The following is a 13,234-nucleotide window of genomic DNA, read 5'->3' on the forward strand; positions in this document are numbered from 1 at the left end:
CCCCCCCCCCCCCCCTCTCCTCAATGGCTCACTGACTTTGATCCACAACAGCTGGAAGTGAAAGTAAAAGAAAATCACAAATTTTGGGTTGTCCCCAGAAAAGTGATAGAGGGAAACTCTTCCGATGGGGACACTAGTTCTGGTGACCTGGGAGGGCCCCAGAGAATTCCCTTAATTTGCAGGGATTTCCTCTCACTTTCTGTTTGTCTATGAAAAGCACCAATGTAACTGGGGACAGTACACGGACCCCCTGTGTAATAGGGGTCTGTCACGCACTGTAACTGGGGACACTTCACTAGACCAATGTAACTGGTGGTACTACATTGGCCACCAATATTATAGGGGCCATACATTGACCACCAATGTAACTGGGGGCAGTACACATAGGGGAACATCACTAGCTGTAACTGGGGATACTCCACTAGACCAATGTAACTGGTGGTACTGAACTAACCATCAATATAACTGGCGGACAATACTGACCCCGAAAGTGATAGGGGCACTACACTAACAGCAGGGGTACTACAGTGACCATCAATGCAAATGGGGGTACTAACCTGACCACCAATGTAACTGGGGACAACAGCAATATTACAGGGACCCTACATTAACCACTTTCAGACCGGACCAATTTGCTGGTCAAAGACCAGACCACTTTTTGCGATTCGGCACTGCGTCGCTTTAACTGACAATTGCGCGGTCGTTCGACGTGGCTCCCAAACAAAATTAACGTCCTTTTTTTCCCACAAATAGAGCTTTCTTTTGGTGGTATTTTATCACCCCTGCGGTTTTTATTTTTTGCGCTATAAACAAAAATAGAGCGATAATTTTGAAAAAAACGCATTATTTTTTACTTTTTGTAATAATAAATATCCCCCAAAAATATATAAAAAAACATTTTTTTCCCTCAGTTTAGGCCGATACGTATTCTTCTACATATTTTTGGTAAAAAAAATCGCAATAAGCGGTTATTGATTGGTTTGCGCAAAAGTTATAGCGTTTACAAAATAGGGATAGTTTTATAGCATTTTTATTAATAATTTTTTATTATTTTTTTTTTACTAGTAATGGCGGCGATCTGCGATTTTTATTGTGACTGCGACATTGTGGGGGACCCATCGGACATTTTTGACACATTTTTGGGACCATTGTCATTTATACAGTAATCACTGCTATATAAATGCAGTGATTCCTGTGTAAATGACACTGGCAGTGAAAGGGTTAACCAGTGGGTGGCAGTGTAGGGGTTAAGTGTTCCTAGGGGTGTGTTACTAACTGTGGGGGGGTTGGGCTTTCATTTAGTGTACACTGATCTCTGCTCCAATCACATGGAGCAGAGATCAGCGTCACTAGTTGCTAGGCAGAATGGAAAAATGTTGTTTATACAGCATTTCCTCCATTCGGCCGCTCCGTGAGACGATCGCGGGGATGCCCGCGGCGATCGAGTCCGCGGGTCCCGCGACCGGACTCACGGGGGTCCCGACCAGCGCGGGAGCGTGCCGCCGGCGGCGCGCTCCCGATGGCACGGCGGCAACGAATATTGGACGTACATGTACGCCAATATGCCTGCCCGTGCCATTCTGTCGACGTACATCGTCGTGCGCTGGTCGGGAAGTGGTTAACCACCAATGTAACTAGGGACAGTACACTGACCCCCAGTGTAAGAGGGGACCGCCACTCACTGTAGCTAGGGACCTTTCACTAGAGCAATGTAACTAGTGGTAGAAAACTGACTGTCAATGTAACTGGGGGGACCATATTGACCTGTAAAGTAATAGGGACACTACACTAACTTTAAGCAGAGGTGCTACAGTGACCATCAATGCATATGGGGGTACTAACCTGACAATCAATGTAACCGGGGCACTACATTAACCACCAATATTACAGGGACACTACATTGACCACCATTGTAACTAGGACACTTCACTGACCCCCAGTGTAATGGGGGAACTGCACTGACTGCAACAGGGTACACTTCACTGTACTAATGTAACTGGTGGTACTAAACTGGCCGCTAATGTAACTGGAGCGGCTACCCTGACTCCCCTCCATGTAATAGGGGCAGTACCCTAACCATAAGTGTGTGCAGCCTATTGCATTAGAGTGTGCATACCAAAGCTCAAACACACATGTGTGCGTGTGTGTATATATATAACAAAGTTTACTAAGCTTCAGTTATGTATGAACACAATGAGTTATCGGTACTGATCAATCACTGTGTTCATTCAGAAAAGGAAGGGGTTGGTAAATGACATAGGGAACCAGGCAGCAGAGGGAATCTGCACCACATGGGGTGTTTAGGGTGTGCCCAGGCACATCCAGCACACCCTATGCACACGCCTATGACCCTAACTGTAATTGAGGACATGACACAGACTGTCAATGTAATTGGGGGTACTAAATTGAGAACCAATGTAACTGGGGTACTACACTGACCAATATCATTACAACAATGCAATTGGGGGAACTTGATTGAACATAAATAAATTTAAGTCATTACATTGACCATTTGTTATGCATGTACATAATGGCATTTCTGTTCCTGCAAATTATTTCATATGATTACATTATGTACTTTGCCAATTGGGTTGTTAATCCCTGTGTGTTACCTTTTCCTATTTCAGGCCAGCGGACCACCACATGCAATCGGTGCTGGAATAATGATTCAACCGAATTCTGTGATGAAAGAGAGTTTCAATGTGATGGATCAAATTGCATGATCTCATCGGAGTACCGCAAAATCAGTAAGTGGGATTGTGTTTTTTTAGCCGTGGCTCTAGAAGCAGTAGAAGTCATGGACACATCTTCCCTTGTTTAAAAGGTGAAATGTATTTAAAGTAGGGCTGTGGAAATTAAAGATTAATTCCTCGATTAATCGATTAATTTTTTTGATAGATCAAAATTCTTTTGATCGGTACTCACCTCTCCGCTGGCTTCCAGGTCTTCGAGGAGTTCCGTCGGAGATCCGGTGACGTCACGGACATCGACGTCACTGGACTTCTCCCCCCTTCCCCAAGTGCCTCCGTCTGCTAACGAAGGGAAGGGGGGAGGAGTCTGGTGACGTTGAAGTTCTGATTGAACGTAACGTATACGGGAAAGGATCTACACATGATGTCACCCGCTGCTGCCCTGCGGAACTAACGCGATTGTCGGCTTTACATGCTGTGTTTATCATCCTTATGTGAGTAGTTTGTGTTTGAACACACAAATGTAATCTTATACTTAAGCGATGAGCACTTAGATCTTTTCTTTCTACCCATGACCTGGCGTCCTTGCTTAGATCTAAGGAGACGTGAGAGAAGTTTATGGTCCGTGTTAACCCTTTTGATACCCGCTTGCATGACTACCTGTTTGCACAGGGGTCCATGCCATAAGGTGAGAGTGATTAGTTAGACCGGAGGTGGAGGGATTGTCACGCTACTCTGGGAAAACAATTACTTACGTCAGTGCTACAGTTTGTATTTAAAACGTATTTGTGTGAACTGTGAAGTTAAGTCATGGATTGTGGAAACTAACTAGTGTCAGGTGATTGTATATAGTGTATACCACATTTACCACTGACTAATGCAGAGTTGCAATGCAAGGAGATCAGCTAAAAGTAGTTGGATCTGTATTTGCGTTATAATTAATCGAAATTAGTCGATTAATCAATTAAAAAAATATATGATTAATCGAACATGAAAATTTTAATCAGTAACCTAATTTAAAGGAAAACTATGATGGCATTGGGTCAATTTAGAATTTCTAAAATGTTTTCAAATATATAAATGTACATTCTGTTAATTTTTTAAACATTTATTTAAAAAAAAAAGGGGTGCTTCCATGGTGTTTACATGACAACCAACCATACTAGCCAAGGGATGAACAAGAAGAAATTAAATGGACTCCTCCATCCCTGCTGTTTACTTAAAGCAGAGTTCCGCCAAAATGTCTTTTTTTTTTTTTTTTTTTTATTCAGCAGCTACAAATACAGTAGCTGCTGACTTTTAAAATAAGGACACTTACCTGTCCTGGGCGCCCGCGATGTTCTCCCCCGAAACCGATCTGTCCCCGGTGGAGGTAACGCAATTTTCAGTACTGGGAACAGGAAGTGAAGCCTTGCGGCTTCACAGCCTGGTTCCCTACTGAGCATGCGCGAGTCGCGCTGCACTTCCTCAGTGATCCTTGCTGTCTTCTGGGATCTGTGTGTCTCCCAGAAGACAGCAGGGGGAGGGGGGAGGGGCCTGACATGACGTAGATCGCCGTGGAGCCTGCAGTGGTCTATGCCCAGAAGTGGGAGCAAATACCTGGACTAGACAGGTCTCTCTCCCCCCCCCCCCCCCGAAAGGTGCCAAATGTGACACCAGAGAGGTGGGGGGGTGGGTCAATCAGAAAAGCTGAAGTTCCATTTTTGGGTGGAACTCCGCTTTAAATACATTGTACATACTGTCTACTTTCCAAAAAGGGGTCATTTGGGAGGTATTTGTACTGTCCTGACATTTTAGGGGATCCTGAAATGAGGCCACCCGTACATCAGAGTTGATTGCTTTTCAAATACACCGTATATATCCCATAGATTTTAGACTTTATAGCTTTCCTACAGACTAAATAATAAACACTGAATTGGGTTGTTTTCACCAAAGAAATGTAGCAGCATACATGTTGGTATACATTTATGAACAAATATTTTTTTTCAAATGTTTATAACAGAATTGAAATATTATTATTATTTTATTTTTATTTTTTGGGTCTTTTTAAATGTATTTGTTTAAAAAAACAGCGGTGATTAAATACCACCAAAACAGAGTAATTGTTATTCAAAGTGTGTCAACAATGAAAGCTGAAAATTGACCTGGGCAGAAAGAGGGTGAAAGTGTTTTATATTGAAGTGGTTAAGTACAAAAAAATGTTTGTTGATCCTGCCAGAATGTTGGTATCTTACAAAACACCACCTCTATCAGAGGCATGTGTGGCCTATTGCAAAGCTCAAGCACACATACATGTGTGTATGTATAGATTTTATATATATATATATATATATATATATATATATATATATATATATATATATATATTTTACACACATATTACACACAGGTTGTATTGATGGCAATGATGAAGCTGCAGGTGGCACAGTGAGGTGGTATTGATGGCACTGATGAGGCTGCAGATGGGCACAGTGAGGCTGTATTGATGGCACTGATGAGGCTGCAGATGGGCACAGGGAGGCTGCAGATGGACATAGTGAGGCTGCAGTTGGGCACAGTGAGGTTGTATTGATGGCACTGATGAGGCTGCAGATGGGCACAATGCGGCTGTATTGATGGCACTGATGAGGCTGCAGATGGGCATAGTGAGGCTGCAGATGGGCATAGTGAGGCTGCAGATGGGCACAGTGAGGCTGCAGTTGGGCACAGTGAGGCTGCAGTTGGGCACAGTGAGGTTGTATTGATGGCACTGATGAGGCTGCAGATGGGCACAATGCGGCTGTATTGATGGCACTGATGAGGCTGCAGATGGGCACAGTGAGGCTTCAGTTGGGCACAGTGAGGCTGCAGATGGCACAGTGAGGCTATATTGATGGCACTGATGGGCACAGTAAGACTGCAGATGGCACAGTGAGGCTGTGCAGGATGGCACAGTGAGGCTGTGCCGATGGCACTGATGAGGCTGCAGATGGACACAGTGAGGCTGCAGATGGACACAGTGAGGCTGCAGATGGGCACAGTGAGGCTGCAGATGGGCACAGTGAGGCTGCAGTTGGGCACAGTGAGGCTGCAGTTGGGCACAGTGAGGCTGCAGTTGGGCACAGTGAGGCTGCAGATGACACAGTGAGGCTGCATCGATTGCTCTTGTATCATGTCTGCAGTCTCTGACCACCTTTTGTATCATCAGAGTATTTCTTTTGGATAACCAAACTTATAACTGTCTGGAGAAAGATAGATATCACTTGAAGACAAACTTGCACTTTGTTTTAAGGTGGGGTCTGGGGAGGGGCCAGGTGCGGGGCCAGGGATGGGCTGAAAGAGGGATCAGGTGTGGGGCTGATGGGGGCCTCCATCAGGTAGGCTGAAGGAGCCCCATGATTTAGATCAGCAGCCCTGCCTGCTACTATCAATCACAGCAAGTGAGGCAAAGAGGAGAGAGTGGGGGTGGGGCCAAGCCTTGCTCCACTTGTGAGTGGACACACAGGGTAGTGGCTTTGGCGTGAGCCTGCTCGGGTACTTCCATAACAAGCTGCTTACTATAGGGACACTTGGCAGGAGGGAGGTGCCAGGAGTGCCTGCGAGAGACCCGAGAAGAGGAGGATTTGGGCTGCTCTGTGCAAAACCACTGCACAGAGCAGGTAAGCATAACATGTTTGTTATTTGTTTTAAAATCTACATTTAACATCACACATCAGAAAAAACAAAGTAGCTTTGAAGCCTTTTTTTTCCTTAAGGCTGGGTTCACACTGCTGCGGGGGGAGATCCGGATGTGATTCGCACCGCAAATCACATCCGATCTCCGTAGCGATGCGAGTACAGCCATACAGATAGTATGGCTGAATTCGCATCGCTCCCGCAGCAAACTCGCACGGGACCCTTTTTTTGGTCCGCAACAGAATCGGATCGCATGGGGGTTCACACCATGCGATCCGATTCCTGTGCGAGTCGGCAGATCGCACTGCGATATGCGGACGGATCTGGGGGTGTCATTAACATCATTGACACTCCCAGCCGTTCGCATAGGGCAGTGTGAACTGCCGGCGGGAGTAATGCGATGCGGGAAAACGCCGCGGATTTGCGGCGTTCCCGCATCGCAGCGGTGTGAACCTAGCCTTAAAGGGATTCTAAAGGAAGAAGGTTTTTTATCTTCATGCGCTACCCTCGAAGGAGCCTCTTGGTGAATTTGGATTCTCTGATCTCCACCTCAGCCCCTCTGACACACCTGGTTAAATCAAATTACTGCAAACGCATTTAAGGACACATGTGGTAAATACCATTATCCTGGCTGTGGATTATCACCCAAAATAGACACACGACTGGTAGTGATAAACAAGTTGAATATATTAGCACGGTTAAAGCATATGGAAACTTACAACACTGTTAAACCTTGCTACAAATAACTAATACATCAAAAAAGACAACCTTCAATATTTAGTAACTGCAGGTATAGAAAGGGCAGTAATCTATATGCCCTTAATACAGGCGCTGAGAGAGAGGAGAGAAGACTAGTCAACTTCTCAGTTCTTTCTGGGCCACAAAGACATTTGAGAGGCAAACACACAATGAAAAGAAAAGGGTTACACAAGTACAGTAATCACAGTTCTGTAATGTTGCAGGTCCTGAGGTGAAAAGAGTGTCTTTTGCTAGCAAACGATGGGGCCCTTGTTTTAAGAGAAGGTTTAAACAAGCTTGCATGGAGTAGTAATCCTCTAGAATGTTCCGTTGGGTAGAGATTTAAAAGGGCAAAATACTAGAGATGGCAGCTCCAAACAAGCATCTCGTGACACTAAAAAGGGAAATTGGCGTCTACATGCAGTGTCAGTATGGTGTCAAGAAGCATGTTGGGTTTTCACTGGCTCACCAGTCCTCTGTGCAATGACACAACAATAGTCCCAGGTGCTGGTTTAGGCTACTGATGCTTCTAGCGATGTTGTAAGGCATTGGATCTCTTGCTGATGACCGATCGAGATGACTGGTTGCGAAACTTGCAAGGTGAACAGGCAGCGGCGGACCCAATACCCGGATGTGTATCTCGATCCTTGAAAGGCATGAGTCATCTCTGCTGAGCTAAGTGGTGCTGGGCTGCTGAGTAGGGTCCCTTGACTAAATAGTAGTGGACCACGTGGCTGTCTCTGCTCCTGGCTCCCCTCAGGCGTCCTCATTCCTCCATCTCCAGGCAACACTCTCCTGGCAGTCTCTGGAAAAGCTTGGCTTTCTCCCCCTCTGATGTTGCCAGAGTCTATCTCCCTCTCAGTGGTTTTCCTCACACCTGTCACCTCGACACACTCTCTCCTTCCCCCCTCTCTCTTCAGACCACTCTCCTTATTCTCCCCACAGACTCTTTTTCCCGGGCTTCAGGATATCCCTCCTCCTCTGTTGGGACACACAGTTCCTGGTGTCAGTGTGTGTCTCTCTCCTCACCCTGGCACCTCAGTTCCTTCCCCTCACACACTCCTGCTCTCCTCACTGTTAAGTATTACTGTGTCCCAGCAAAGGGCTATTTTAGCCTTGGTATCTCCCTCTCTTTTAAGCAATCTCCTCTTCTCTGTCTCCTGTCAGCACTCTCTCTCTCTTTTACCTCAGTACTTCCCTCTCTTCTGTCCCCTCGGCACTTCCTGAAACTTATTTTCCCAGTATGCTCTGTGTCTGAGTTTTTCTGGAAGGACCAATCAGCATCTCTCTGTCTCCATCTTGTGACCAAAAGGAGAAATTGCATTACAACATGCCTGCTACATAATATATTAGGGTAGACGTCAAGAACTAGTCATCACAAGGAAACATATGCAAAATTAAAATAATGCTTTGGGATTTAAAATGAATTTTAAACAACCACCTTGTATAACAACCCATTCCGTTTAAAATTGAAATGAAAGGCAAAACATTTGGGGATACATTAGATATAAAAAAATGATAAATACCCTTTTTCCCTTTTTTATAAATGATCACATTCTCTCTGTTCTCAGCTGCATAAAAGCTGAGGGGAGGAAAAGTAGCAGCACACTGAGCTTCCCAGTGAATGGCTGTGCGCGGGGGGGGGGGGGGTCAGGACAAGCTTGATCACTGGAGGAGAGCAGGTTGAGTTCCCAGGATGGTCAGTTTTAAATAGGAAAGCAAAGGGACTAGCAGTAACACCAGGGATTTCATGCAAAGGAAGCATACAAAGAGATACTTTCTCATACAAGTACATGGTACAGCAGGCATATATCAGGAATATGAAGTGTTGGGATAACAAACATTTTAATGTTGTAAATGGGAAAACCACCATAGGAAGTGGTGAAGTGGTTGACATGCAATAATTTGACAGATTATAAGATATACATACAGTACATGTGCTGTTTGTTACCTTCCCTATTTTCCAGTAGCAGGCTCTATGATGCTGTATATGTATCTGTTCTTATGTGATAATTGCTGTATGTAGAAAAAAAAAAGGTTAGCATGGCTTGAGATATAATTACAGGAATAGGACTACATGTATCCTTAACTTTCAATAAGACTATTCTGTTGCTAAAAAAAAAAACCAAAAAAACATTCCTGTTATTATATATTCCTTTTTAACCACTTCAGCCCTGGAAGGTTTTACCCCCCATAATGACCAGGTCATTTTTTGAGTGACAATTGCACGTCGTGTGACGCTGTACCCAAATAAAATTGATGTCCTTTTTTCCTACAAATAGTGCTTTCTTTTGGTGGTAATGCGGTTTTAATTTTTTGACAGACAATTTTGAAAAAAAAAAACATAATTTTTTACTTTTTGCTATAAAACATATACAATAAAGAAATGTAAATAAATCAAATTTCTTCATCAATTTAAGCCAATATGTATTCTGCTACATATTTTTGGTAAAAAAAAATCCTAAAAAGTGTATATTGATTGGTTTGTGCACAAGTTATAGTGTCTACAACCTTGCATTTTGGAAGTGTTTCTGAAAGGGTAGATTTCTAGTCAATATTTTTTCATTTAGAAATTTCTTTCAGGTAGGCTTTTTTATAGTTGAGATTTTTTGTTTTTTGATCTTATTGAACATTTATTGATTTTATATACATATACCTTCTGACCTATATGGATTATTAGATCTTCCTAAACATGCTATACCTCTGTATGATGCTGTCAAATGGTCCTGCCTTGCTTTTCCACAGTTTTGAATGATCATTGATTTTTTTAAGGTTGGTACCATATCAGAGCATGTATTTTGTTTTTTTGTTTTTTGATCTTATTGAACATTTATTGATTTTATATACATATACCTTCTGACCTGTATGGATTATTAGATCTTCCTAAACATGCTATACCTCTGTATGATGCTGTCAAATGGTCCTGCCTTGCTTTTCCACAGTTTTGAATGATCATTGATTTTTTAAGGTTGGTACCATATCAGAGCATGTATTTTGTTTGTTAGCACACCGTCCTATATTAAACTATGTACTCAATTTTTTTTTCTGTTGTTTTTTACATGTATTTACTTTGTATAATTGTTTGTTTTGATATACATCTTTTTTTATTGTAGTGATCAGTCCACACTTACCGTGTTCATTGCAAAAGAATTTCCCGAGGAAGCCTCAACAGGCGAAACATGTAGAGATAACAATGTACACGTATAGTGGTATCTGTTACTGATCAATTTATCCTTGTTTATGGATTTTTTAATTGAACAAGATTTATATTTTTCTATATATATTTCTCCTTTTGTATATGCGTGTATTTAAAAAGTCCTCCAAAAATTTTTTTCTGTGTTTTTCTACTTTAAGAGGGATGGGGCATTTTCAAATAGTGTTGCCCTTTAGACTTGCTCTATAACTACATTTCTCTTTTTTTGACTAGGCCAGTCAGTCCACTCACTTTAAAGGGGGCACAGAGCAGACATAGTGTATTGATTTGGATGCTACTGCTGGAAAAGCTGATGCATAGGGAAAGATTTGGGTCAGTTGGGAAACTGCACTTTAATTCTGATTGCTTCTCTTTGAAGTACAGTACTCATTTAATTTATAATAATTTAATAATAATTTATTTATAAAAATAAACATTTATTGTCATTTAAATTGTTCATAAAATTGAATTTTTCCATAACACCATAAAAAGCTTTAAAGCGGTTACAATGGCAAAGCATTAAGGAAAAAAATGTCCTAGTAGTAGTACACCCCTCCCCCTTATACTTACCTGAGTCCTCACTTGATACATTGCTGTGCCCATCTGCAGTGGCTCTCTCCTCTCTACCCTCTCTTGCAGGCAACAGCAGCAGCAGGCAGGGGCGGGGCCAAGCCGCACAGTGTGTGTCTATAGACACACACAGCCCAGCTTGAGTAGCAAGCCTGCAGAAGAAAAAGTTTCCAATGGGGGCACATAGAGAAGAGGAGGAGCCTATAGCGCCAGCCAGGGACCCAGAACAGGAGGTTTGGGGCTCCTCTACCATTACATGTTAAACGTGTTGCATATTGAACATATTAAATTGTATTTACTTATTTGTATTGATACATGTTTTCATACTTTTTTTTTTTATTACAGTAGTTTGCCTTTTACCCTACAAAGGGTCAGAATAGAACTACAAGGACCCCCCCCCCCCTCCATGGGCTTCACCTCTAAATTCTGGTTCACTGACTTATGAACAAGATTTTCTGAACCTTTTGGTGAAACGAACCCCCGGCTGATTCCCCCATCACTGGTGACAGCAGACACAAAATCATTATAGTACTAAGACCCAGCATTTATATTTATAATCAGAATGCATATTTATATTTACCGCATAGTTAGACTCTTGTGTTGGATTCATCTACATATAAAAGAAAATGCATATATTACATCATACAAAGGTATTCCAAATCTAATATCAAATCTTAGATGTTATTAGAGATCAGTAAACTAATCCAGTGGGATTGAGATCATGTTTTAGCCTAATCTGCTGATACAATGTTTTCTCAAAGACATCAAACTAGCCGTACAAACTGGTATTCCTATAGCAAACATGTTACTCTGATATCAGACTGGGTGTGTGAGCAGTACGGTGGCTTAGTAGTTAGCACTCCTGCTTTGTAATACTGAGGTCCTTGGCTTGAATCCCAACTAGGACACTATCTATATGAAATGTGCATGTTCTTCCTGTGTTTTTCATGGGTTTCCTTCTGCACTCCAAAGTCCTGTTGGTAGGTTAATTGGCCCTAATATGTGAGATAGGGACCTTAGATTGTAGGCTCCGTGAATGCAGGGTCTGATGTGAATGTATAATATGTAAATTGTTGGTGCTAAAATAATAATAATGTGGTTCATGAAAGAAAAAAGAAAAAGAAAAAAAGGGGAAATATGAATGTCTCCTATCCTATTCACTATGATACAATTAGTTTCCTAAGCTTAAAAAAAAAACCACTGTTTATAATAATATGAGTTCTCTCAATACATTGCCCCCAGAGAGTACAGACCATCTCATAGGCTCAGCAGGGGGAGCTGAAAGTACAACTAAAGTCTCCTGTTTAACAGTCTCTACAAAACCTAAAAGAAGTCTGTTTCATGTACAAGCCTCAAAAAGTAATACAAATATGTAATTTACCCTCCCTGTATGAGCCAAATCCACCTTCATATGTGTCTCATATACTCCCCCTCCAAGACACTGCAGCTCACAGTGGGAGGGTTTCAGTAACAGAGCAAGTGCTGCCAATCCAGAAAGCAGTGGGCTGAACTAGGTGTGGTCAGGTGCCCAATAAAATGCTACAGGCTTGAGAAGTGACAATTCTGATTTGTCCCCTGCAACATTTTTTTTTTTCATCCAGCTTTTGTACAAGCAGGCACAGCCTACATGAGAGTGACAACTCTGCTCATATTCGGGAGCAGTGCAGAATTGTTGCCACACTATTACAAGAAGCTGCATGAGACAATCTTATTGGTAGGATCAACAGATAATTGTGGAAGTTTGCAGGGGGCTAAGGGAAACCTATAAGGGCAAATTCTGTAGTGCCTGTGTCCTGCTGAAGAATTTTTTTCCTTCACCTCCGTCTGATAAAAATGTTGTCCCTGTGACAAAAAGTTATGGGAAATTCCTCTAAGCCCTTGTACACACGGTCGGACATTTCAACAACCAAATCCGTCGGATTCTGTCCGTTGGATTCTGTCCATCGGATCTTGTCCGAAACTGTTGCATACACACGGTCGGACTAAGTTGTCGAAAAATCCGATCATTCAGAACGTGATGACGTAATTTCGTTACGATGGGACTACATTCAGGCTAGTAGCCAATAGCTTTGATGTAGGAATTTGATCTGAGCATGCATGGCACTTCGTCCGATCAAAATTCTCTACACATGATCGGAGTATGTCCGATCGAACCAGTTGGTCGGAAAATATTTCCAACAAGTTGGAAAATTGGGTCCGACGGATATTCCGACGGAATCAGTCCGATGCATACCACACACAGTCGGATTATCTGACGACACGGTCCGATAGGACACATTCCGACGGATTCTCCGACCGTGTGTACAAGGGCTAACAGAGCCCTGGATGTCGGTAAAAACCCCAAAGGTTTTCTAACCTTTCCCTGCTCTATCTCAAACTAAAAGTAATA

General features: G+C 42.6%; 1 protein-coding gene across 2 annotated transcripts in view; it reads right to left on the minus strand.

Moving 5' to 3' along the window:
- Positions 1 to 7,010: 7,010 nt before the first annotated feature.
- Positions 7,011 to 13,234, minus strand: part of LOC143933772 (uncharacterized) — a 44,511-nt gene continuing 38,287 nt past the window's right edge. For both annotated transcript variants that reach the window (XM_077456774.1, XM_077456773.1), the window contains 2 exons: positions 11,426 to 11,455; positions 7,011 to 9,098 (listed from right to left, as the gene is read on the minus strand). In XM_077456774.1, the coding sequence (XP_077312900.1) occupies positions 9,039 to 9,098; positions 11,426 to 11,455 (90 nt within the window). In that variant the 3' untranslated portion in view covers positions 7,011 to 9,038. The remainder of the gene's footprint in view (positions 9,099 to 11,425; positions 11,456 to 13,234) is intronic.

This window comes from Lithobates pipiens, unplaced genomic scaffold (assembly GCF_037356315.1).
Source record: "Lithobates pipiens isolate NorthernLeopardFrog02 unplaced genomic scaffold, aLitPip1_a1.2 Scaffold_27, whole genome shotgun sequence".
Classification (NCBI taxonomy): Eukaryota; Metazoa; Chordata; class Amphibia; order Anura; family Ranidae; genus Lithobates; species Lithobates pipiens.